Source organism: Fundulus heteroclitus, chromosome 21, assembly GCF_011125445.2.
Source record: "Fundulus heteroclitus isolate FHET01 chromosome 21, MU-UCD_Fhet_4.1, whole genome shotgun sequence".
Lineage (NCBI taxonomy): Eukaryota > Metazoa > Chordata > Actinopteri > Cyprinodontiformes > Fundulidae > Fundulus > Fundulus heteroclitus.
Genome location: NC_046381.1, coordinates 28,085,506 through 28,113,458, shown reverse-complemented (window position 1 = coordinate 28,113,458; position 27,953 = coordinate 28,085,506). Strand labels below are relative to the sequence as shown.

Below are 27,953 nucleotides of genomic sequence, written 5' to 3'. Positions count from 1 at the left end.
ACTGTTTTGCTGTGTATTTATCCTTTGCGATTATGTGCATAGAGGTGACGGGTGAGAAGGGGGATTAAATGGGTGCTGGGTTGCAGCTAGAGCGAGTCAGAGAAAGGCCTGGTTTGATACACATCTAGTTTTGCTCTACAGACAGTGCTCAAGTCCCACCTGGTGGGGAAATATCGCTTATAGCTCCATTAAATTTAAAGCAATACTATTTTAAAGTAAATTGACCTTTCTTTTTCAGAGATTAAAATTGCCTTTATGTTTCTTACCTTGTGAAGAAAACCTAGTGAAAAACAAGTTTCTTCTCTTTGAAGCTCTTCTGAGGTCTGGGTGTGTTTGATCAGGGGTCACCATTTTCAAAAACCTTCTTTTATGTGATCGCCACCTTTTTTGAAGTCAGGTTGCAATATAAGTGAGGCTCAGTTTTCAAACATAGCTCTCTCTTCCACACTGCTTAGCCTTTATTGTCCATTATTTCTGTCCTTAGTTTCCTGTAACTTCTAATAGCTCCCAGACAGCCTTCTCCTCAGCGCCACTCAGTCTCTTCTTCTCCCTTGCAAAGAAGAAAGAAATGCCAGGTTGTAGATGTGACAAATTGGCGGAACACAAGTGCACGCCACACTTTTCAGATGTTTAAATGTAAATTATCTAAAAGCTTGTTTTTTTTCTCCACTTCACAATCATATGCTCCCATGTGTTGATTTATCAAGTAAAATCCCAATAAGCTACATTGATGTTTGTAGTTGTAGCATAAAACAACAGTTTTAACTTATTGATGACGTTATTATGAACACTTTTGCAAGACAATGTATAATCTATCGGTCTGAGCAGACGGAGACTTCCCCTCCTGTCCCCTCACTGAGAGAGTATTGAGCCCTCATATAAACACATTTACAGACAGAGAGCAGTGGGAGAGATGGAGAGGGCAATACAGTGGGTAGGGAAGTGCACACGAAGGAATAACAACAAAGAAAATTGGGACATACATCTTCTGATGTAAAGGCTGTTTACACAGATCCAATGTATGAGTCAGTTTGAAATATCACTTTTGGGTGTGCGTACTTATGACTATAAAGTCGGTATGTCTGGGACCATATACAAATACCCCGGGTCACGTTTTCCAGCTGCTCTGATCTTGATCCAGAACCAGGGGAAACACGAACAACCACAGAATTTCCCTTTCAAATACACTCTGCTCATCCATGCAAAGCATTTGAAATGACCTCCAAGTGCACTGTTTCCACCACCTGTGTCCTGTTGGTGTTCTGTCTCCGGTGCACAGTAAAACACGACACCTTCCTTAATTATCCAGGTTTAACCTGGGGTGGTGCATGGACAATTTTTATTTATGTTCTCTCCAAAGCTTAAATTGTTTTAGTTAAACAGTTGTTGAAGCTGTGAGAAGTCACAATGAAACTTAGAAAGCCTTCTGTTACCTTGTTGGATGATAAAAAAGTTCACTCTCAGAGATTTTCAATGGACATTCTTGTATATTCCTTTCTGTCTGTGAACCATGGGAGCAGGAATTTCCGATGGACCGGGACAGATGAGAGGATGGGAATCATCATCATCATGTTGAATAACTGCAGTCCTGGACAGGAAATGAGACTTTAGACTTTATTTCTCTTGTTCTTTCTCCCTACATTTCTCTCACCTGTCTCCATGAGGAAGATCCTATATAAAAGGTTAAAGTCTTTATTGAACTTAGAAATGGGAGACAGAAACAGACATCAGCCACAGAACAGCACAACTGTCAAGTCTTGAGGAATGGATGTCTGAAGCCAGAGTATGAGGTCAGAAGTTCAACAGGGTAGTCGTAATTGCACTACGTTTTAAGTCTAGTTTCTTTCCTTTGTCATATAACATTGTTCTCCTTTAAGTTCAATTTAACAAAATGTGTGGAAGAAAATGGTACTAAATGGAAAAACAGTTTTGTCTTTACTCAAATGAAACTAAACACAGGATCGGTCTGAAAAAAGAGAGTAATCTTATTCTCTCCATGTGTCCGTTTTTATTGATTTCTTGATAAAGAGAATATGAAAGTACGTGAGCTTGAATATTAGTCTGTCTTGCCCAGAGAATCAGTATGGCTTGGGTTAGAAAGTCAGTTATTGCTTCTATAATTTTTTTTAGATTATCAGAATGCTGTTGAAATATTTAAATCCCGTCACACATCTGTGCTTAGTCATTCATTTCCCAGCCATGCACACCAGAAGGTGGAAGAACTGCAGAAAATGTGGGAGGCTTGACAGCAGTAGGTAATATCCTACTCGCCTCCCTTTAAGTGCAGACCCTTCAGTCTGGGCTCTTTATTTATAATAGTGTTATCATTTATATTTTAAACCAGAAGTTTACATACACTATATAAAAAGACACTTTTCTTCTCACTGTCAGACATGAAATCTGAATAAACATTTTCCCATTTTGTTTTTTATTTGCTAAATGCCAGAAAAATGAGAGAAGGATTATTTATGACAATAATTTATCACTTTCTTCATATTCTGAAGTTTATATACTATCACTATGCCTTTAAACTATTTGGGAACATCCAGATGATCATGATGTTGTGTCTTTGGAAGGTTCTGATTACTGACAACATTTGAGTTAATTTGAGACACACCAGTGGATGTTTTAAAGGCACACCTAAAACCACACCTCTTTTTGTAACATAATGGCAAAGTCAAAAGAGATCAGCCAAGATATCAGGATAATAATTGTGGACTTGCACAAGTCTGGTTCATCCTTGGGTGCAATTTCTAAATGCCTGAACGTGCCATGTTCAACTGTTTAAATAGTTATACACCAGTATAAACACCACGGGACTGTCCAGCCATATGCGTCAGGAAGGAGACAGGTTTTGTGTCCCAGAGATGAACATGGTTTGGTCCAAAATGTACACAAACCCAAAAACAAAAGCTAAAGACCATGTGAGGATGCTGACTGAAGCTGGTTAGAGTGTGTCATTATCCACAGTGAAACAAGTTCTGGACCGACATGAGTTGGAAGCCTACTCTGCCAGGAAGAAGCGATTACTCCAAAAGAAACACATCAAAACCAGATTACAGTTTGCAAAATGCAGATCGACACTACAAAATAAATTTTGATGAATGTAGATGTATCCTGTGGTCTGATGAAACTAAAATTTAACTGTTTAGCCAAAATGACCATTGTTACATTTGTAGGAAAAAGGGGGGAAGCTTTCAAGCCACAGAACACTGCCAAAAGTGTGAAATACATGTTGTGCAGAAGGAGGGACTGGTGCGCTTCACAGTATAGATTAATCGTAAGAAAAGAACAATATGTGGAAATTCTGAAGCAACACCTCAAGACATCAGCAAGAAAATGGTAAATGGCTTATACTTGTATAGCACCTAATGAAGTCTGCCGACCTTTGCACTAGAGTCAGTCATTCACTTATTAACACACATTCACACCCTGACGATGGTGAGCTATATTTGTAGCCACAGCTGCCATTGGGCCGACTGACAGAGGCGAGGCTGCCATACATCGGTGCCACCAGGCCCTCTGACCATTGGCAGCTGGCAATGCGGGTGAAGTGTCTTCCCCAAGAACACAACGACTGAGACGGTTGGAGCGGGTATCAAACCAGCAACCCGGTAGTTACAGGACGAACCCCCCTAATTTTTGCACCACCGTTGCCCCGGTGATGAACTTTGGGCACAAATGGATCTTCCAAATGGACAATGACCTGAAGCATACCACCAAACTTGTTACAAAGTGGCTTCAGGATAACAAAGTCATTGTTTTGGAGTGGCTGTCACTAAGCCCTGATCTAAATTCTACTGAAACTGTACGGGCAGAGCTGAAAAGACATGTGCGACCAAGATGGCCTACAAACTTGGCCCAGTTACACCAGTTCTGTCAGGAGCAATGGACCAATGTTCCTGCCAACTGTTTTGAGAAGCTTTTGGAATGATATCCAAAATGTTTGACCCAAGTCATTCAATTTAAAGGCAAGGGTACCAGATATTAACAAAAATGTATGTAAACTTCTGACAGTCAGGAATGTAATAAAACAATGTCTAAAAATGATCACTCTCATTATTGTGGCATTTAGAAAATAGGAACAATTTTGGTAATCCTAACAGACAAAAGTCATGTCTGACAGTGGGGAAAATAAGCTTATATGTCTTATGTAGACTATGTAAACATCTTGTTTCAACTGTTTCTGCCGAGTGTCTTGCAAAAGTACTATAGTGTTACAACTATGACAGGAATTTTTTTATTTTATTTTTTTACAAATAAAAATCAAAAACCTGTGGAATGAATGAATTTATCCTCCTGAGTCAATACTTGTTATTACTTATATTTATTAACACAACCAACTTTTGCTACAATTGAAGCGATTAGTATTTTAGCACATTTGTTTTACCAGCTTTGCACATTTAGAGACTGAACCTTTTCTAAAGCTCAGTCAGATTGGATGAAAAGGATTGGGTTGACTCAGTTTCACATTTTCTCAGCTAAAGATATTCACAAAGTCAAACATTTTCTAAAACTAGAATAGATTAACACAGATGCATTTAGTTGACATTTTGAAGAAAATGTGTGTTTTGTGTCAAATATTTTCTGTATTTGTTCTGCTATTTCTATGGTAAAGTAGGGAGTGTAACAATCTAATAGTAGCTATATAATTAGCCAGGCTATTGGTTTAAATGGCTAGCCTGCAGTGTCTTAATTGTAACACCTGCTGTTTTGGCCTCTTACAATACAACTGTATTTTCTAATTGTAAAAAGCTTAACATTAATAACAGTACTTGGTGGTGTTCCTTTCTATTCCAGCATGACTTTCCAAACAGTGGACTTTCTACCTGTAAACAGCAGCAATGTGTGACAGTGGAGTGTCAAAACACATAAGGCTTGCATGGAGCTGTCCATGGAAGTGTCTCTCTTTATTGATCTTTCAAAGGAAGTCCCACTAAAATACTTTAAAGTTCCTGGTTGTACTGAAAGAAATTTTGGAAAAGCTGTGAATATGTTACGAGGCACCGTACAACTAAAACCATATTGTATTCTACTGATGTGCTTTCAGGTCTCAAAGCAAGACAGAGTGGGCCATTCTACGTTCACTCACCCACACCAGCACTTCTCTGTCTTTGTAGCCAGGACAGGTGCCCTCTGTGAGGGACAGCTTATTTATTGGACTCCACATCAATCTACCACTTTGTCATCTCTCCAGCCACCTCCATCCTATCACATCCCCCACATCAGTCAAGTGATCAACTGTATCACCATCATTTCTCATTTCCTACCAAAAGATGGCAGCATTAGTCACCTTGTGTAGAATAGGGCATGGAATACATACAAGTATGTGTGACTGGAGCATGTATCAGGGCAACCTATTACAGGACAGCTAGCTCTTTGACACAGAGTTCTCCATCAGGTGATTTATCTCCGCTATTGGTGAAGTAAGGCGTTGAACCTGGATAAGTCAACCTCCCCTACTACTTCACAGAAGGGAAGGGGTCAACAGCAAGGCAGCTGTGCTCTTGCATGGAGGCATGGAGGTGTGTTTCATCAGTGTTGATAGAGTTATGTTGGATCACTTATCGGTGAACAGCTGCTGGCCGTGACCAAAGAGGGAGGTTGGGAAGGGGTCGCACCACCAAGCTGTGTTATTCTCTCTCTCTCTCTCTCTCTCTCTCTCTCTCTCTCTCTCACTCACTCACTCACTCACTCACTCACTCACTCACTCACACACACACACACACACACACACACACACACACACACACACACACACACACACAGTTGCTCAGTCCTCTGATAACATCTCACCTGTTTGAGGGTCCTTATGATGGTTTAAAAAAGCCTGATTAATCCATTGTCTCACTATTTGTAAAGGTGATACTCACAATAAGTGTGTGTGTGTGTGTGTGTGTGTGTGTGTGTGTGTGTGTGTGTGTGTGTGTGTGTGTGCGCGTGTGTGTTTAGCTCCTGGTGGTTACCACTATGGATATGACCTCCAAAGGATAAGTTGTCGTTCCCTGCCATCTAGTGGTTTGCTTTGAGTTTAACACTTTCTAATGAATATTGCTAGGTTTTAACAGTATTAAGTAATGAAAGCACAAGAGCTCTCTATTAATCATTTATGATCCCCTGCAAATCCAATCCATTCCATCAAACATGTCTTTAATTGACCTTTTTGCAAGTGTGCAGCTGTTGAAAGGAAAGGGTGCCAGTGTTGCTGGCTCAGGTCGGAGCCTTCTGTGTGATGTGCCTGTCCTTCTTAGCTAAAGTCTTTAACATTGCACTATGAATTCCCTGCTCTGTGTGACTGAAAGCTGATGTAACATAAAGTCACCTGTCCTTTCCCTCTCATTTATTTCCATCCTGTCATGCTGACTTTCCCACTCTATCACCACACACACTACCCTCAAGCATCCAAGGTTATTGCAGATAGAAACCAGATCCATCATGTATGCAGGTGAGGTTTTCTGCCCGGTCAGTTTGATGGCGTAGATCGTGACAGATTGTCTTGATTAGTCAGCTGTCAGGCTCCTTGTCAAACATTTAATGCTGAGTCAGGAGATCTGATGAAGCAGAGATTGGAATATTTACTTCAGTGTATTCTATTTTCCTGCGTGTGAAAGTGTGAAAGAGCAAAGGAGAGTTTTCTTGTAAATTAGATTGACAAGCTTTCCTCAGAGGAACTGAACACAAATACAGCACTTTATGCATCTCACAATGGAGAAATTAATTTGTTACATCTTGAAATAAATAGTTAAACAAATTAATATCTATATGCAGACATATGCACACATGCATATACACATACACAGACATACGCCTGTCTGTGTATGTGTACATGTACACAAGGCTTGATTGGCAATCATTGTAGTATGCAAATATTGCAGAATTTGTCAAAAGGTGAAATTTAACAATCTAACCGCAGTGGAGATGAAGGATCAATGGTAGCGCTCCTTCCTGCACAGAGGGTGCCTTAGTCAGTCACTAAAGGAGCTGGTAAGCTACTCTATAGTCCAGTGCAGTGGGTGAGAGGTGTTGTCCCTGATGGATGTGAACCTGGCTAACATCCTCCTCAACCCCACCACCTCCACACTTATCACATTCCGACTCTGAAAACCTTTTAAATGAGGGTCCATTTAAAGCTTTACCTTAACAGAGCAAGCAACCACAAGTTAACAGTTTTCTGATGTTATGTTTTCATCCGAATGGAGTCATAGATGCTATGGAGGGACTCTTGCCACGGCAGCATCTATGACACCAGGTATCATCCCTTGGGTGGTACCTGGTGTCTGTGGGCTTGGGACCGCAGCAGCCTTCTGGAGCCGAGGCCACATGTCCTTTCCTGTTCTTGAGTGGCGTGTTGCAGGCGTTCTACCTTTCTCACAACCCCAAAAACTGTGCACCTCCAGGACAAACTAGCTCACATACACCCACTCAACACCAATGCATCGCTAAACACAGGCTCATCCACCAACACACACAGACTCACACACCCACACTGACACACAATCAATACACAGATAATGCAAAACACTGAAGGTCATACAAATACCGGTTGCTGGTAGATCAATGTGGCCGGCCAACTTTGATGCAAGATCCAATCTAGATTTAATAAAGTCAATCATGCAATTACACGTTACTGTCTTGAGATAACCTTTTTGTAATTAAAGCAAAACTGCCCTGGTGCATGCAGGCAGCCAGCTTCCCTTCACGGTATGCCTGAAATGCCATCATAGGACATGACAAAAAAAATATACTCTAGCCTTTTCAAAAGCGTGATATTGACAACATATATTACCTCTTGACATTTGTAGTCTCATGTGAACACATTTGGGATGCATTCATATGGGACTAAAAAAGATTGTGTTAGAGAGCATTAGTGATACTAAGAAATCAGCATTTTTCAGCATGGTTTCTCTATTTCTGGGACATGCTTCAAGTCTTACTCCACCTCCTAAGGGATCTCTAATGCAACCCAAAATCTGCTCTGGTTTTCTGCTTGAAGTGCCTTCACCCAATCACGACCAAGCATTGCCTGAAAGCACCTTTATGCCAAAATTCCCATGAGCTCTGTAGATACAAGTTGAGTTTGACATGCACAGTAGGCAGATGGATTTTACAGACGGATTTTCTGCTTCGGAACTGGATTGCTGCTTTACGTGTTCAAACTGTAAAACTATATCAGAAATCCTTGCAACGAGATATCTCTACAGATGTACAGACCTCATTTACAAATCCGAATCCTTTTTTGCAGATGCAAATTATTTTTTTTAAACATATCATTTTAAAAGATTATAGGGTTTGATGTACAAGTGAAAAACCTTATGGTTTGAATTGAGCCCATAATTGTCCCCACTGCCAAATGCTGAAGCAGTCTCATAAATATGCCTAATGCATTCTAGAGCTAGGCTTAGTAGATAGCTGACCATGACAGATGCCTGCTCAAATGCTCCACTTGACAGCAACGCACCTCCAGGCACGTCATTTTTCCGAAGGCCCTGACACACACAGCGATCCTCCACCTGGTACGTCTGGGACTTAAAACCCCATTGACAAACCATTTATAGTTACAGCACCTAGGGAGGGTCCACTTTATACAACTGCAGTGGAGTTAATCAGAATTTACCTTGTGAACTGGGACTGATGTCTTTATTAAACATTTTTTGCTGTCTGTAGCTCACAGAAAGGCTTCCTTTCACTCTTCATTACATGAGATAAAAACTGTTACCAAGACTCACGTCTCAGGCCAGGAGTCCAGGTCAAATCTACACCCTGAAGACTTTTCATTTTTATGACCTGTGTGCCAGTCAAGTTGGAGTCTCAATTTCTGGTTAAGAGTGAGTTAAGAGGTGAGGGTTGTGTTGTTTGTCCCATTTATACATGTACAGTAAATCAAAGAATAGAGAATAGGAAGGAAAATGACAAAGACATAATGCCACTGGTTTAAACGGAGGCCTATTCCAGTCATGAGGATGTCAGAAGAATCTGTCAGACCTGGGTTTGGGCTAAGACTCTAAATTCTGGTGTTCCCAGGTAAGGAGTACTGTTTCACACTCTGAGAACCACTTTAGCTGTGATGAGATTCTTGTCACGGGAGGCAGAACTGGACGTATGTCATGACAAAAGTCAGTGTGAGGCAGCAGAAGTGGCAGAAAACCCAAAGAGAAGCAAAAGAAAAAAACAAGACATTGGTCCCGATATGGCATCATGAAAATCTAAAAACAAGAACCTGGAAAGGAACAAGAGTAAACATGGAGAACGTAAAGCTAGGCGAAAAGGGATTTAAAGCATGGGAAAGATGGAACACCCATCAATCCATTCATTTTCCTACACGCTTATCCCTGCTGGGTTTGTGAGGGGTACCGGTGCCGATCTCCAGCTGTCAATGGGCGAGAGGCGGAGTACATCCTGGACAGGTCGCCAGTCCATCGCAGAAGAGAGAACACTTAATTCACAAAAAGTTGTTTTTTCTCTGCGTGCACAGAAACTAAAAGTTTATAGCTCACCATACAAACATAAGACTAGTTGATTTTGCACCTCCTTTATTTTTTCATTAAATAAAATCACTAAATTAAGTCACTTATCAATCAGCTCATAAAGAGTCAGTAAACACACACGACCTCTGCTTATCTGTGGACTCGAATGGTCTTCATTTTGCCTGCTTGATCTTTCCCCTGCTTCCCTGCAGGTTTTTTTTTAAAGTTTTTCTGTTAAATCACTTTTCATTACATTTGTTTTTACCCTACAAACCTTACCTGGTTTGTTGACTTGTTTGATTAAAAACAGACCAAACTTTCAAATGTAACACATCACTTTTTGCTTCATTCAGGAAGATTCTCTCATATACAAGTGAAATATTGTAAATAATTGTTGCAAAATCTACAGTGTTAACTTTTCCTATTATATGGTTCTTTTGTTGGCAGTCGGAAGAAAGGAGCCAGAGACTTTAGTTCTGAGAAGCCGAAGTCTAATTTGATTTTGGCCAAATGTGAAGTTGTACAATGCTGGACTGTATCTGCAGAAAGAGCCTCGTCATCAGAATACAATACATATTTATGTCTTTGTGAAAGCGTGCCCCGTACAATAGGCTGGACTTAGCCGCACAACGTCAACTAATTGGTTCTATGCAAACACTATGGGGAGGCCAGCCATTCATTCAGGGGAATGTACTAGAAAGGTGTGTGAGTGTGTTGGTCCCAACCATGTAACTAATTTTAACAGACCTACTAATAGGAGAGATAAGATCTTCTCAGCTCTGAGAAGATTGTGTCAGTACAAAGAGAATTTTGTGCTGAATTGTTGTGAAATCAACAGGAAAATAACATAAGATCAGACTCTAAGGCTGAAGCTACAATATTGTAAGGGACTGCTGCAGTCATCCCTTCCCAAGTGGCTGTTCTCCCAGCAGGGTGCCTGATCAAAGTATAAAGGCCAGACCCCAGGACCCATCGTTCTCTTCTCACCCGCTGCTTAGAGCACCATAGGAGAGACCCGCTCATCTCCCTGTCCTTTGACCCGAATGAAGTTCGGAGACCTGCCACGTGGACACAGAATAGGACCCAGTTTGCTGGCATCAGTCCAAGATAACTTACTGCTACTGCCCTAGTAAACATAACTACGGTTTGTTTACTAGGGCAGTAGCAGTAAGTTATCTTGAGCACAGCAGTAGAATCCACAACACAGCAGAGAGGGGACCTTGCTGGACAGAGTCATAACAGGATAAAAATAGCTTAACTGGGTGAATACTTGCAGATCACAGTCTTAACAGGAAAATGCACCGACGTGACTGGAATAAATAATGGCAGGCTGAGGTAAGAGATGCAGAGGTGGCAGGGTTCCAGTAGCAAGCAGGAAACATACAGGTAAACAGGTAAGGAGTAGGTGTTGCATATAGACGAACCAGCAGAGGAGCGGAAGCAGAGGGAGGCTTTTATTCTGTTTTATTTTCCTATATTTTAATCATGAAAAGCACTTTGCATTGTCTCTGTACTTAAATGTGCTATATAAATAAATTTGCCTTGCCTTGCCTAAATAGGGAGGCTGGCAGGTGAAATGAGTCTGACTGATTAATGACTAACAGGTCTGACTGACTGCAGAGGGAGTGAAGGGAAAGCTGAGTGAGGGGAAGGAGGAGCTGAAAACTAACAGAAGATAAAGTCAAATCATAACTAAAACCCTAACAAGGACGAAAAACTGAAAAAATAGTAAACAAAAGCCTGATCAAAACCTAAACCCTGACAAAACCATTTTAAAATGCCATCTCCTTGAACTCATTGACTCATGGTCAATTTATTTTTTATATGAGTCGAATCTGTCGAATCTGACATCATCAGTGAATAATAGTTATAATGAATAATATTGATTGTTATAATAAAACAAGAATAATGGTTAATCAAGTGTCACTATGAAATTGTATTTGTCAATGTAAACACCCCAAGAGGGATTGCGTTCTACTGATCAACTTAAAATATTTCATGGCTGTGTGAAAGAGAAAGGTTTGGTTGGGCTATACTCTGTAAGAGAAATTAAGTTTAAGGTAGATTTACAACTCATATTAGGATGCTATTGATAAAAAAAATTTCCAGTTGATATATCATGGTTGTTAAAGTGATCTTGTGTGTTATTTGGTTGGTTGTCTGATTGTACATTTTGTGCGGAGCCCGTGTGTGCAAAGTTTTTTCTTTGCTTCAGCGCAGTTGTGTGCTAATGGCATGTTCTTAAGTGTTTAATAGTTCTGTGCTTTTAACATGAGAGAGTTTGAGATTTGGGCTTGTTTTTTTCTTTTAAGTTGGGCAGGTTTTATGCTGGTTTGGGCTGGAAACCATCAGTGAGATACAGCAACCTGTAGCGCTGTGTTTTGACTCAAAGTCCAGCATAAGCTACACGCTGATAAACACTAGCACTGGTGTCAGGCTGAACACTGACTGAAGAGGTTCTGTAATCACAGCAGCTAAGAGAACAAGGATCAGAACAAAGCAGAGTTCCCGTCTGCTTGCAAGTAACCCAAGTTTCTTCAGTTTGACAGTTTTACCGTTTGCTTCTGCTCCTTGTGCTCCTAGCTTTCTAGTTAACCCTCCTAGCGTGAATGCTTACTCCAGTCTTGACTTCAATGCTGACGTTTCAAACAAAAAATAATAGCACTGCTTCCAGTTCAACCTCGGTTGCTTCTTTGCTTCTTCTTGTAATCATTTGGTAATCAGACCAGATATCCATCCCACACTACCGACCCCAGGCTGGCTGTGACCACAGCCAGCCTGTGCCTGGGCATCTCTGAAGGCTATAAATGTCTGACCCAGAGACCCACCCCTCTCCAGCTGTGATTGGCTAGCATGTTGCCTTCAGTCGTTGATTTGATTGGTTGAATTGTATGATTGACACACCAAAGATAGTATTAATAGAACGATGGCCACAATGAGGTTAAACAAAAAGAAAAAAAAAAGACAGCTTCCAGTCCAGGGCGGGCACAGCTGGCTCAGCGCGGGGGCACGGCCCCCCAATGCCCGCCCATGAAGCCAGGGCCAGGCTTCAACACAATTGTGGTAATATCATTCTGGCTTCCTAACACATTTTTGCGCAACTGTTCTACTACTATATGATATTGTTTACCTCTTTTTGCTCACTTTTTCTGTACACCCCCTTCTTGTTTCTAACATACTTTCTGCCGTTGATATCCATTTCCAGTTTGGTTTAGTCATTCCCTATGTTGCGTATATAAACACTGACTCTTATGACTTATGACTGCAGTTTTAATGGATAAAATTTAGGAACCCATGTTTCCTTTTCTAGTTAGGTTGATTTGGATCAAAACCAACTGCTTCACAACATTTTTGGCTTAATTACAAAACACTGCTTTGGGTTGAAAATTAACAACACTACTCATCACTCTATACACACCATTGCCATGGTCACTCATGTATGTGCTAGCGTCATGCTGTGGAGATACTGTACTTCAGCAGGGACGGGGAATGCGGTCAGAGCAGACCTAAAGAGAGGACAACACTGGAAGAAGAGCTGTTAGAGACAGCAAAGGACTAGAGACTGGTGTGGCATAATGTCTTCAAATGGCCCAGTCAAAGTCCAGACCCAAATTCCATCGAGAACAATCTGTTGCAAGACTTCGAAGTCTGAGATCTTCTTCAGCCATTTAGCAATTTCTTATGAAATTGCTTAGCAATTTCTTATGAAAATTTGGTTAAAATGTTTTGTCTCTACAGATGCAAAGCTGGATGAAACTGGTTGAAACAAATGATGGTTGTACAAAGTATTGACTCAGGGGGTGAATAAAAATGATTGCCTCAAATATAAGATTTGTATTAGTAAAAACAAAGAAAACTGTGTATTCCTTTTTTATCCAAATAAATATGTTGAAGTTTAAGAGGAATTCATGTTTTTCCAAGGTACAGTCTCCTTTGTTACACATGGAACAAGTGTTCAGAGTTATTTCACCTCTTCCTAGATTCTTATCATACAGTTATCTTATATAATCTATCTGGTCACTAAAAACTTCTGGTTCTTTGTTTCTATAAAAGCCTTTTTTTGTTGTTCTGTGTGTCCTCTGCATTTTGTGTGTGCTGCTATAATCTCCTGGAGCTTTGCAAATCAGTAGCGCTGAATCAGATTATCAAGTAGAACATGCAGAATTGGAATACCTCCTGGCAGGGCTTTTAAACGAAATGGCTTTTGCCCTTCGAACCTCCAATCTCAATCATTTCACATGCACTTGCAGGAAATCTTTTACTCTAGGGAGCGTGGCACGACGGTCAGCAACAAATAGGTCAGATGTTCAGAAAATACGCGGGCTTAATCGCAGATTTTCACCACTCCACAAAATCCAGGACAAACACATGCAGATAAATAGGCATTTGAGCATGTCTGATGAGCTGATGCATTGATCAATACAAGTTGGCTTGGGTGTAAGAGTACTGCACATGTTTATGTGGAGTTAACGCAGACTTGCCTTCACACAGATAAGTGTGAAGAGCATAACTGACGAAAAATTGTGTTTCAAATCCAGGAACCTTTTCCTGGAGCCCATGTTAACTTCCTGAGGCCGTTATACCAGTTAGCAAAATCAGAAGAAATCACCTTGGTAGGAATTTAACCCAGAAAAAGGCTCTGATAGGGAGGCAGTCGCTTTTTCAATTCTCAACCTTTAGAGGGAGTTTTACAGTGGGAGAGAGTTTTGTTTCAATTGTTTTTTTGTTTTTTTTTAGCATTGCAATTCTGTCATAACGGTATAAAATAGTCTATTGCTCTTTTTGTTGGCTTCAACTTTGATAGATCTTAAACCATCGACATCTGTTTTATAGACACCTGTAGAGAAAAATGGAGGAGCTTCATAATGTAAGGTTTTAAGTGCTTCATCTTCTGATGTGCAAACAGCAATGACCCTCTGGAGTACTGACAGGTTTCAGGTCTGATTATAGTGCGCTTACTGAGTGAAAGTCTGGTTAACGCTCCTTTGAGGCCAGTCTCTTAGTCTCTCTTTATTATTCACTATCTCTGAGTCTTCCAAATGTGAAATTGTTCCAAGTTCTCCTTTCCTCGCTTTGTCAGTGCAATTCCTTTAAAATGTGCTGTAGTTACATCTGTTAAACAGTGTAATCCTTGTGAGAGGGTTCTTAGTTGTTGATTTATTGCTAAACCCCATGGCTTCTTTTTTGCTACTGAACAAGACGTCAGTCCTGCAATATACTCTTAAAAGAGAATGCTGAAACAACTTAACTTATTTAGTTAATTAATTTGCTGTTTACCAATTAAAGCAATTCACTGAAGTTGTTTCATTTTTTTTTCTCTTTTTAGAATGTGATTAAAATGCCCCAACAGATCTAGACCTGTGTACAGTATCTTTGTCTTCCAAGGACTCTTTTTAGTTTTTAAGGTGTTTAAGAGGGACGCCTCTTCAGGCTTTCAGTCTAATTTTTTGCTTGTGGAGGGAGGAGTAGTTTGGATTTTCACTTATTTTCAGTCTAGACAAAATGAAATAGTATGTATTTACCTATTTTATTCAAATGCTTATCTTTGATCGAAAAGCTAAAGAGCAAGAGAAAAAAACTTCAAAAGAACCTTTTGGGAAAAAAAATTCTTAAGTCTTCCTTCTTAAAGGGAGAGTAGGATGAAAGTGGAAGCGGTCTAAAACTTCTGCACAGTACAACTTACAGTTTCAGAGCTGTGATTCTTTGTACCTATTGGTCATATTTGTGTGTAAGTTAAGCTTTATGAAGAAACAAAGAAAGAAGCATGTGTGTGTCCTTTGTCAGGTGGCTGTAGAGTTTTCCAAAGCAGCTCTTAGCCTGATTCAGTAACACATCCAGTGATTAAACAAAGCTGCAAATGCCTTTTCACAGCTGCAAACATGAATGAATGAACGGGAGCCCGGAGCTCATGAATGAGCGTGAGCTTTGTCATATACCTACACGTTTACACATTAAGGCATGGATGCATGCAGGCATACGTGCACAAGTGCTGCTGGATGAGGCCAGATGGTGTAATCCTTTAGTTTTCTCTGCATTTCATATTTTTCCCCCCGCTGTGTTGGGATTAGAGCTCCTGTCCAATCGGATTTTGGCCCACTCTTGAGCGATGATGCGAGATGAATGGCAGGCAGGTTTGGTGGGCGAAGCAGGCATGCTGTAGATGCGCTCCATGTTGGCTAGTACAGCTCACGGGACTGGCTTGAACCGCTCCTCGTTAACACAACTACTGCTGCTTTTGTTTGGAAACGTGCTCACTGTCCATCGCTGTCCAGGTAAGAGACGGGATGAGAGGGATGTGGACATGGGAAGGCCGGTTTGGTGATGACAGAAACAAACACGAGGATTACAGTGAGAAACGAAGCAAGTTCTGCTGTAGAGCTGATGGGATTTCTTGTAAATGTAAAGAACTGGATCTGAACACAGCAAAGGCTTTTCTCTTGACATCCTCATTGCATCCAGATTAAATGTGTGAGAATGCATGTGAGAGATCTGTGACATTTTTAATCTTCCCAGGTTGCCTTTTAGTAATCTCATTGAGTTTCTTTGTTTGAGTATGACCTTTTCTATTTTATATTACTGTTTGCTCTCTTTACTGTTTGGACATTCTGATGCCTTGATGGTCCTGATGCCTAAAGCTGAGAGCAGAACAGAACCATATCTTCCAATTAGGCTCCTTTGTGACGTGTGTTGAGCTCCACCACTTATTCACATACGCAGTCTAATTTCATGCTTCTTAGCTGTTTCAGCGTTCCTTTGCAGATTCAAGAGTGTGGCTCATCTCACATTGTAAAGAGTCTAAGAGCTGATTGGGCACAGATTCACTTTTAATTGTGAGTATAAAGGAAAATGTGTGTCCCTCAGCTAACTTGTTTGCATTTAAAATGAACGCATATTCGTTTTCAGAAAAAAAAACATGTATTTTTGTCTGCTCAGGGACTTTTCATTTGTCATTGGAGAATTTTGAAATTTTGATTGCTGTTGAAAAGGTTATTCTCCTGATGTGTTTTTTCTCTTGTGCTGGCTGAAAGTATTGTCACTGGGCTCGAGAGTTTAAAATAGTTTTCTCTTCCTGCAGGCCAGTGCTTCCAGTGTATGGTGGACGTGGTGCCGGTGAAGAACGAGGATGGAGTGGTGATCATGTTTATCCTCAACTTTGAGGTCATGACTGACGATACATTTAAGGACCACAAACGGGAGCTGAATCATCGCCTGCCCACCTGGCTTGTTACAGGTAACTCGTTCATTCTCTGCACCATCAAAGTGTAATTTATGCACAGCTGGTGATTTCTGACCAGGAACAGAAATGCAGGAACCTTTCACAGTTTCCTTTTTTTAATTAAGGTTCCCATTCACCCTTTTCACACTATGGCCATGATCCTCTCTGTAGAACATTTAGCTCTGTAGAGATCACAATGGATCTGTCTGCAGACCCCACACACCCTGCACACACATTTTATATATATATATATATATATATATATATATATATATATATATATATATATATATATATATATATATATATATATATATATACAAGAAAGTAATTTCTGGTTACTTTTTTTTGTATCTTGTATTTAAAATGTCTTCATTGCAAGCCAAGTGGAACAGAAGTCTAATTTCCTAGTTTTATGAAGCAACTTGGGGATTAAACTCTATTCTGCTTTATCAGGCAATGCACAATCAACACTTTAGAAGCACAGTCACTCCTGGATGGATCGCACAAGCTGATCACCCACCACCTTATACATTTAACACGAATTTGCACTGCATTTCTACTCCAACTCAGTCCTGAAGCTCCAGGTGTTTTTTTCTGGGTTCTGACAGACTATCCATTCTTCTAAAAAAACAAAAAAACAAATTCCTCTGATACACTTATTGATTCATTATTGTTTTTGATTTGTGAATCATCATGAAACTACATCAAAAAGTGTGGGCACCGACTCTCCCCTGAAGCCAAATAGGTGGTGACCTGCTTGCAAGATAGAACCAACAGCTCTCATCAGTTTAAATCCAGATTTTTTGTATTTCTGCTCTAATGACAAGGCATATACAGTAAAATAACAATCCAGTGGTTAATAGATTCTTCTTCTGAATAGTTATTATGTCAAGTAAAAGCCACAAACTGGCATCGTTGGAGAATTTCATATGATAAACTGACACAAAGTAGGGAATAATCATAAAGTTATGGATAATTGCATAACTATGTACAGTGACATAGTTGGTAGCACTGCTGCCTTGCAGCAAGAAGGTCCTGGTTTCAAATCCAGTTTGTATGTTCTTCCAGTGCATGTGTGGATAGTCTTTCTCCCACATTCCAAAAACATGAATGTTGGGTTTATTGACCTCTCTAAATTGCCCTTAGATGTGTGCATATATGGTTGTTTGTCTTGTGTTGCTCTGTGATGGACTAGCAACCTGTCCAGGGTGTCCTCTCGCTATATGACTGCTGGAAATAGGCAACAGCCCTCCCGCGACCCAGCATGGGTGGCTATAGGTAATAGATAGGTGGAAATATATATATACTATGTAGGGTATATTTGCCTTGATTTCCAAATTATATGCAGAATTTACTTCCATCTGAAACAGTACTTTGAACTGTTGAGCAGCAGTCCAATTGCTTTTCTAGAGTGAAGTGGCTTAACATGAGGAATTAAACATTTAGCCCATGTTGAGTAATAGTCTGTGTGTGGTGGCTCTTGAGGCACTGACTCCAGCCCCAGCCCACTGCTTCTGAAGTTGTTCTCCCTGTTGCTGGTGCACCTTTTCCTACCACACTTCTTCCTTCCACTAAATTTTCTGGTAACATGCTTGGACACAGAACTCTGTGAACAACCAGCTTCTTCAGTAATGATCTTTAGTGCTCCCCCCCCCCCCCCCCTCTTGTGATGGGTGTCAATGACTGTCTTCTGGACATCTGTCCAGTCAGCAGCCTTCCCCATGATTGTGTTGCCTGCTGAACCAGAGTGAGAGACCGTTTAAAGGCTTTAACCAAAAGTGTCCAATAAGGAACTTTTTCAGTATTCTAATGTTCTGGCAGCCTAAATATTGTGTTTTTTATGTCAGCCATAATCACCAGGATTACAAGAAAAAAAGGCTTGGGACTTTTCACCTTATGTGTAATGATTCTACGAAATATGAGTTTGACTTATTGAAATGACTGAGAATATTCCCCTTTCATGTTAACCACAGTCACGTCAATGTTACTGTCCCACATCTCTTACAAATCTCTCACTTTCCTGCGTGAACCTCCACCCAGTTTTAAATCCACTTGTCAACACAGCAGGTCAGCAGCCAGGTTTATTCTCCATCTGCCCGTCTCCTTCTCTCTCAGGTCGTCCACGAGGCTTCAAGTTGCGATTCCCCCAGCTCCGCTCCCTGTCCAACAGTAAAGCATCACTGGACGACGCAGAGGCCGGTCACGTCCCCATAGCTACGCCCCTGCCGCTACATCCAGACCATAGTCCAGAATCCTTAGGTCTGGGCGAGTTCCTCCCTCTGCCCCCCTTACCACCAAACCACCAGGAGCAACTCAGTGGAAGCAGGTAGATGCCTCAGGACTGCTGTAGAAAGGCATGTCTGAGACAGAAACAAATGTGTAATGTGAAATATTCCCTGTAGTCTTTATGTGATTATTAATCTTGGCCTTGTTCTCTTTTGCTCTGTTTATTCTATATTCTAGGTCAGCTCTTCAGCATTGGCCAGAAGATCGGCAGGAGGACCAGCGCACACTTTTGTGCTCAGAGGCTCCCGTTTCCCTCCCTCGGCTCCCGGCCCACCGGGCTCACCTGGTCGGGCCCATTAATCAGTCGACCCCGTGCGTCGTGGTGCGCCACCGCCTCAGCCTCAACCCGGACGCCTCGTGCTCCAACTGCTCCCTGACGAACAGCCGCTCGCGGGAAAGCTTCCACAGCATGCGGCGCGCCTCCTCCGTGGACGAGATCGAGGCCTTGAGGCCCGAGTGGGACCGGAAGAACCGGAGGGTCAGCGTCCGGCCAGCCAGTAGTAGCACCGGTGAGTTCAGAGGAGGCGCAGCATCTCAGCTCTGTTCCTGCCGCGCTGAGTGTTTCCTGCATTAATCCTGACTCGGTGTTTACTTACAGGTGCAGTAAACAGCAAGTCTAACATACTGAACTCCACCTCCGACTCGGACCTGATGCGGTACCGTACGATATCCAAAATCCCCCAGATCACCCTCAACTTTGTGGATTTCAAACCAGACCCCCTCATCGCCCTGCCCTCTGGAGAGATGGACATCATAGCGCCCTGCAAACTTATTGACAGGACACACAACGTCACAGAGAAGGTCACACAGGTAGGACGTCCTCCATGAGGGAATGGTTTGAATGAGATTGTTTATTCTGGACTGACTAGACCTGTTGTCTCTGCTGAGGCTGAAGTCACTCTGAAGTTGGGGTTGTTACCAAGTTGTTTGGAGTGTGTATGGATGCAAACCCTCTCATCCCTGCATGCATCTGCAAGCTATTTCCACATGCTGTTAGAATAAGCAGCGTTGTTGCATTACAAAATGATGAAAGGACATGAAAACATTGCCTACAGCTTGGAAATCTGCTCGTGTGAGAGCAGGTGAGGACTGGAGTTTGCAAGTTGATAGGGGTACCGACTCGATTTAATGGTCCTTGGTCGCAGTAAATGTTTAACTGAGACATATTTATGCAAACAGGTTGGAAGGAGTTCTGGACACTGTCAGGTGGTGTGAACTGATCCCCGACTTTACTGCAAACTCTTGTTTGCTGGGACACAACATTAGTTGCAAGACGACTCTTTAAAAAAAAATTATAATTACTAATTTGTAACCATACAACATTATGAGCATAGGCACAAAACAGCAACAACTAATTACATTTATTACACAGTAATAAGGATGGACTGTGTAAAGAACTTGGATTTCTCTGCAGGGACCGTGTCCCACTGCTAACTGTTACTGAAAATGTTGTTCTCATCCAGAAGTATTTACCCTTAATGAAACCTTCACGCGATGTTCATTATGATCATGACTTTTCTAAATTTGTCACGGCTTACTAAATCTGGCACTGAACACGTAAATGCCCCGTAATGCGTATTATGGGATGTGGCCAATGTCAAACACAAAAAGGAAGTATGGTTAGCTTTTTATGTGCAATCATTCCTATGTTTAAGATTTTCTGACCTTCATGATCTCGCTCTGTCTCTCACTCCGTCTTGGACTGTTTGGACTGTTTAGTGTTTAGGGAGGATGGAGAGGAGGATTTGTCCTTCTGCAGGCAGCAGGAGGTGGAGATTCATCAATGACAGTTTTGTGGCAGATTTCCGATCTCTGGTTTAAAGCTTTAACCGGCTGATAACAATTATAGCCAATTCCTCTTTAGTTTAGTTTCTATTTAAGAACTATAATGTAAGGAAATGAAGAAACAGCATTCAGAATATATTTTCTTTTCTTTCCTGTGATGGGCTGTCATTAATAATTAGGAGCAGAGGGGGTGTCACAGTGCTATGTGATTTTGTTTTATAATCCATTACAGGCAAAAGGTTGAAAGCTCCAAAAAAGAGCAATTTTGCCATACCATGTTCAGCCGTACTGTTACCTACAGAAACTCTTACTCTCGCCTTAACCAATACCTTCCATGATCCCAAGTTAGTCACTCATTGATATGCTTTGGAAGGGAGACATTGATTGCTTTTGTCAAGGTTGTTCTTTCATTGATTTCCAGAAATCCCATCACAGAAACTAGCTGTTTTTCTTCACCCAACTCGCAGCTTTCAAAGTTTATGATGATGAGTAATAAGAGCAAAAGTCTGGGACAGATACAGCTCATTTCTCAGTATACATGGGGTTACTAAAAAGGAGATGTAAAGCATGCATTTTTCTGTCAATCTAATTGAGATGTGGACTTTCCATTCTCTTCAGGGTCAATGGTGGATCGCCAAATGTAATCATGCCCCACAGCATGTGAGCCTCAGCTGGCAAGGTTAAAACATAGCCCCCAGTGTCTGTGTGCGTGTATATTTATGGATACATGTCTGTTAACTAATGCTGTGTACTATAGTTGTTATACAGTGCAGATGGGAAGAAACAACACCAGCTGTGTCTCCAAATGGTCTTCTATTTATAGCAGCCTAATAGGAAGAATGGATCAAACTATAGAGAAGTTGAGGCTATGTTTTACATACACACAGTCATATTCAGTAAATAAGAATTTGATTGAGAAGTTAATTTATTTCAGTAACTCAATTCACTGCAGGAAACATATTTTAAAGCCTTTATTCCTGTTAAAAAGGCTGATATCTATCTATCTATCTATCTATCTATCTATCTATCTATCTATCTATCTATCTATCTATCTATCTATATATCTATATATATATATATATATATATATATATATATATATATATATAAACAGAAAAAGGATGACAAGAAAAGAGAGCCATTAGACTCACTGTAGTCAGAGACATCTGAGTTTGACCTCCTGCATTACCACTTTTGCCCTGAAGAGTGTAGCACTGGCACAGTGACGACTGGCCCAAGAAATTCCCCCCCCCCTCTCCCCGCAGAACTGTGTAGAAGATGTTATGGTGCAAACAAGGTTGAATAATTTACATGTTTCATAAAGCATGTGAGGGAGAACTAGAACACGTGCAGATTTTCTGTCTCATTTGGAAATGACTCCTGGCACCGTCCCCTTTTCCTCCTCTGAACATGGAGTTTGTTTTCCTCCTATGAGGCTTGGTGACTGAGCTGCATGCTCTCAGTCTGCCCCCTAAGTGCAGACTTATGTTTCTGCACTGGGGGGAAATTGCTGGAATATACAAGGGACAGCTGCCTTTAAACGTGATTGTTTATTCACTGAAGGAATCTGCAGTGTGCTGCCTTTACCAAACTTTGATGAAAGTCTTACAGTGTCACCCTTTAGTGAAAACTTACAGCAGGTGAGCTGTGACTTAACCAGTTCACAGCCCAGCAAGGCAGCCAGGACACTTGGATTCAAGGCAAAGAGATGCACACACAAGGACGTGGAGCTAAAGAGCCTGCAATAACGGTTCAGAAACTACGACTATGCCTCAATGCACACCCTTCAGGTCTAATGCCCATGACTGTGGTCACATCCTGCAGCAGGAGAAGCTTGATTAGCCAGGGATTATCATATACTCTTCACATACCCAGTCCTCACTGCACTCGTGCAGTTTTCCCAGCTCCATGCATTGCATCCTTACTGACACGTGGACATTTAAGTACACGCACACACTCACACAGTGGCGTAAAAACCCTTACCAACATCTCAACTCAGAGCCAAAGGCTGTCTCTTCACTCAGGCAGTCTGTTCCATCCAGCTCCACTGTTAGATCCAATGGAGCGATGGATGGAACCCAGCGCACCCTGCAGCAGAGCGCTGGCTTTTTACTGCAAATGTTTTACTGACAGAACACATATGACTCTTGCTGTTGTTAGTTAGTTTTAAATATTATGTAATAATATATTATTCCGTTCTGCAAGTACATGAAACAATAAAGTTAAATCAACATAATATGCTTGGCTAGATCCAACAGATACAAGTTTTTTGTCTACAGTTATAGTAATCTACACAATCTTATTACATTCTCTTTAAGACATGAAACAATAGTGATAAAGTAATTAAAGATACTTAAATAGAACCAACAGATACCAGATTTCATTTTTTTCTGAACACTATTAGAACTCCTGAGGCTCCTTCCCTGCATCTTATCCAGCAAACAGTCTCCAGCTTAGATTGATCACATGATTTTCACAGCTTCACCTGCTGATGATATGACCCTATTAAAATACAATTTAGCTACTTTGTGCCAGAGTACAGTGACCATAGGTCTTTATTACACAGTGAACTTTTTAAGATGATGGAGCTCTTTACAGTGACTTGACATGCATAAAGTCACTCTCTGCAATTATCTCACAGCAACCTAAACTGTCAGGACAAAAGTGAAGCTGCAAAGTTGACAGAACACAACATTCCTGCCACTGCAAAACCTTTTGACCATGACTGTTAACCTGAATCCCATAAACGCACAATCTGGGTGTTATGAATAATAATTGATTGGAGCAATCTCACAAATAAATGTTTGCATATTTTGGGGTCGCCTTGTTTGAAATAAAATCTTGGCTCAGCTTTAATGAGGTGATCTTCTCTTGTTGATGCATTGCAACATCTTGAATGTGATGCATTGCATTAGTCCAAAGAACTGCATGCATCGACCTAAATAAGTCTAGGTTGATGGTTTAAAAGAGACAATAAATACACTTGCACTTCTTCGTTAAACACTACAGTACAGATCCCAGAATTTGTGATATAAAAAGATAAGACCAAGATAAATGATTAAAGATGTAGTTCCATCTTGCAATGTATCAAATACGCAGTAAGTACCCTGAAATAAAATACAAATACAAATCTCTTTGGGGGGAGGGAATTGGAAATAGAAAAACTATTGTGGTTGCATATGTTGAGCATAACGTCTTATAACTTGGGATCTGAAAATGTTCAGAATTAACCACCACTTAAAACACAAGTTACACAAAACACGTCTGTCTTTGGTTCGATTGCCTCATTTAAATAACCCCAAATAAAGTTATTTATCAGTTGATTCTCACTTCAAAAGCCTTTGTCTCCCTGGAGCTTTCCAAACATCAGAGGGATCTAAAGTCTTAAAGTAGCTATAAGTAAGATATTTACTGTAAAATCAACCTAAATCATTCTTGTCATGTGGGATGGAAGTAACATTCCCTATAAACACTCGGACCTCTCCATTAATGATGTCTTAGTCACAGTTTTCCCGTTTCAAACCTAGCGGAACTACTTCAGTGCAGTGTGTAGCCCGAGTTTACTTCCTGGTTCCTCAGCCAATCTTATGAGATTTCCCAGAGTTCCCAGGACAGAATGCAGAATTTGGTATTTTATCTTGGCAAAAGAGCAGCAGTCTACAAAATGGAAGCCAGTAAGAGAAGCGGGCCAGAAATAGAGGAGAATAAAACGTCATAGACGTGTCCTGTGGAAGTAAAATGTCCGTGCAACAACACACTGTTTACAAACGGCATATTAGATTGTTGTCATTGGCTGTTGTACCGATTTGCGCCACAAGGTGTCTGTGTTGCTTATAGCTCCTTAAAAGGTATCAGTCAGGAGAAGCCTATTCTGGTTAAGAACAACATCCAGCATTTTCCAAAAATTTGTATGAAAATGTACTCTGGTCTGACGGAACCAATGTAGAACATTTTGGCTAATCCCAAAACGTTTCCCTGGTTCAAGAACAACACTGCACATCACTAAGAGAGCACCACACCCACACAGAAGCATGGTGGTGGCAGCATTTTCTTCTTTGGCTATTTTTCTTCAGCTGGAACGAGAATCTTAGTCAAAGCAGAGGGAAGATGGGAACAGCTTCAATTAGGAGTCGTTATTGGCACAGCATTTAGGCTTCTGCAAGTCAGCATTACAGCGACCCTACAAACATCCAAATCAACAAAAGAAGAAGACTGACAGAACCAGAGCCACGATCTGAATCCATCTGAAAATATAAGGGGTGATGTGAACAGCGCCGAGCATGCAATCAATTCTGGAGCATTTTAGTCAGGAAGATTGGGCAAATATTTCCAAGTCAAGCTGTGCTGTGATGGTAAACTCTTTACTAAAAGGAGTGAGGGCTGTAATAAAATCGTAATGGTGTTCAACAAGTATTAGTTTAGGGCATGCATTCATGTACGACCATATTTTCTCTTTGTTAAATTATTTCTATGAGATTTTTTTTGGTTGGTTGCATGGGTCCTGCGCAATTAAAGGTGGGAAAAGTGAAATCTTTGTCTAATTTTTTCACATCACACAACCCTGATATTTTAACAGGGATTTTTTTTTTTTAGCTTTTTATCCACAGTATAAAATGGTCCCATAGTTCAGTTTTGTGTTCTGTATATTCTTGTTGTTGTTTTAATTAGATTTTTTTCTAATTTCTAATTTCAACAGACATTTATAAAATAGTTTAGAAATTGAGGGCATTGTCACCAGCATAAAAATAGGATTATGTGCAGCGTTCTTCCAATAAATGACTGATTATTTGGTGATTGCTATCCATTTGCTCTCTGTTTTGGTGCGTTTTTCCATGCATGTCAGTGATGGTGATTTTATGTCTGTGCTGCTTCATTCTGCCTTTAAACTGCCCGTCATTGGCTAATACATTTTTATTGAATTCCACTGAATTGAATTAATGGCATATAGTATGTTGCTTATATTTTAATGCCTAAATACAGACTGTTATTGAATTTTATAAAATGTAACAATTATTAAACCTTTATATAGAACAATACTTGCAGCCAGCATATTTTGCTGAACTTAGAAGCAATAACTGTGGTTTAGCTCATCAGTGAGGCCTGTGAGTGCCATTAAAGCTTCTTATACTTAAACTTTAATTATGCATTAAAGTAAACTGCAGAAAACTTAAAACTATTCTGTGCATTTCAATTAAAATCTTCCGAGACGTTGCCTTGAGGTCGTCTTCCCTGCAAGCCACTTCCCGTATTCATGTTTATTAGCGCACGGTGCAGAAGAGCCGGCAGGCCACGGTATTTCATGAATTGTGTCAAAATCTGATGATAAATATCTGCATAAGGTCATGAGTATGCATGAGTTCTCTAAGTGGGGTGTGATGTGAATGATTCAGAAGCAGGTATTTTTAGCAGTGCCACATGTTTTTGGGGTATTTTTTCCACGTAGAATGTGCCAGCAGGGCCTGGCTCTAACGTGACATAGCAGTCATTTTTAGTTGGAGCCACCTCTGGCAAAGTTCTACAGCCTGCCAGTAGCTGATAAATAGGACATAAATTAGCAGAAATCGGTACCATGGTTACCCAAATAAGGAGTCTTCAACCTGGAGGAGAGTGCTCTATTCAGCCCTGTGTGGGTTCCAAAGCTTCTGTTTTACTGCAGTAACACCAGCTTCTTAAAACTGTTTAGCTTTCACCTGCAGAGTGTTGTCCAGCTCTGGCATAACTCTGGACATTTGGAGGTGACCCCTGCTTTCTGGCTTTGTGACGAAGGCGCTGGGTTCCTTGGGCCTTTTCGCTCATGAGTTTGATCCTCAGCTGAATCATGTGGAACCTGAGTGTTTTTGGGTATAAATGTGTGCTGTATTCTGCAGTGGCATGTTACTTTCATGGAGGCATTATCCTCACGGAGTCGCTGAGGGGGTCATGATGTTGATATCACCTGCTGGTTTTTTTCTGTTTGGTAGTTTTTCCGTGCTTTGTTTTTCTTTCACTTTAAAGACCATCCTAGAATGGGATTTCAATACTCAGTGAGCGCCCCTTGGAGATCAAAAAATGATACAATACAGCTGTCCCAGGGTAAGTAAACCGTTTCAATAGTGAATCTAGCAATTATGCAATATAAGTATTTATTTGTTGTAATGAGATTTGAGTCACAGTTGCAGAGATTCAGTAGCTGTGGTGGACATGTGCGGTATAAATGATATGTGAGATGCTTTTGAAAACATCTGTGGATGGCTGGTTTGTGAGGCTAATAATTCTCTATGCTACAGTATTAAATGCACTGTAAGCAAATGTACAAACCTAATGATCTTATGGCTGTTGTGAAATCAGACAAGAGAAGGATATAACAGTAAGACTATAATGCTGAATCCACAAGAAATGTGAAAAGCTGCTGGCTTTCCTCCCCAGTGAGGGGAGCGTTAACCTGACCCTTAACCTGAATCTCACCAGATGGATGCAGTTCCACCGAGCTCCACACTTCCATCTGGAATTGCTGCCATTGGGAGGGATTTCAATACCACATAAAATAGATGAGCCAATCAGGCTCACCGGGCGGGATTTTCGTAGGTGTGACGTATCAGAGAAGCAACTGTTTGGATTCAGGCAACAATGGCAGCTCCCGGTGATGAAGCAAAAGCTGTCCCTGGAGATGTCTCAGATTTCAGTGTATAATGATGGAGTAAAAAAGTCTAACGCAGCAAGGTGTATTTACCCGGTCACGCCGCTGTCTCGACCGCCCCGGCCTCAAATCCAGCTTCACCCTGGTGTAATTAATTGCAACCAGATGGCAAAACGTTGACAAAACAGACACAGAGGCAGAGGTTTGGCAGGGAATGAGCAGGGAAAGTTAAAATGGTCTACTTTTAACGTGGTTTCACTGTGTTTTAAGGTTTGACTGAGGTTAAGACCTGGAGCTAACGGGCTAAACCGCCTGCTAGCGTTCTTGAAACAATGGTATTTGTTTTCAACACTGATGGGACATTAATGTTCGTGTTTTCCAGGCAGCTCAATACAACAAAATATAGCTTAAAGATCCAAAATTGTTACGAGTGTTATTATAGTATTAATAGGGAGCATTAATGTTGATTTAATGGTGGTTTGTGTAACTTAAAATTAACTTATCAAGCTAAGGGCAACACAGCCAGGATGCGCCCCGACACATCATTCCCGGTCGGTCGTCCGTCTACAGCCCTCTCCACCTT

General features: G+C 40.9%; 1 protein-coding gene across 1 annotated transcript in view; it reads left to right on the top strand.

Moving 5' to 3' along the window:
• The window catches only part of kcnh2b (potassium voltage-gated channel, subfamily H (eag-related), member 2b), a 310,074-nt gene that overhangs the window by 135,468 nt on the left and 146,653 nt on the right, over positions 1-27,953 (top strand). Inside the window, exons 4-7 of the mRNA XM_036125763.1 lie at positions 16,540-16,695; positions 18,799-19,009; positions 19,147-19,478; positions 19,568-19,779. Of these exons, the coding sequence (XP_035981656.1) occupies positions 16,540-16,695; positions 18,799-19,009; positions 19,147-19,478; positions 19,568-19,779 (911 nt within the window). The remainder of the gene's footprint in view (positions 1-16,539; positions 16,696-18,798; positions 19,010-19,146; positions 19,479-19,567; positions 19,780-27,953) is intronic.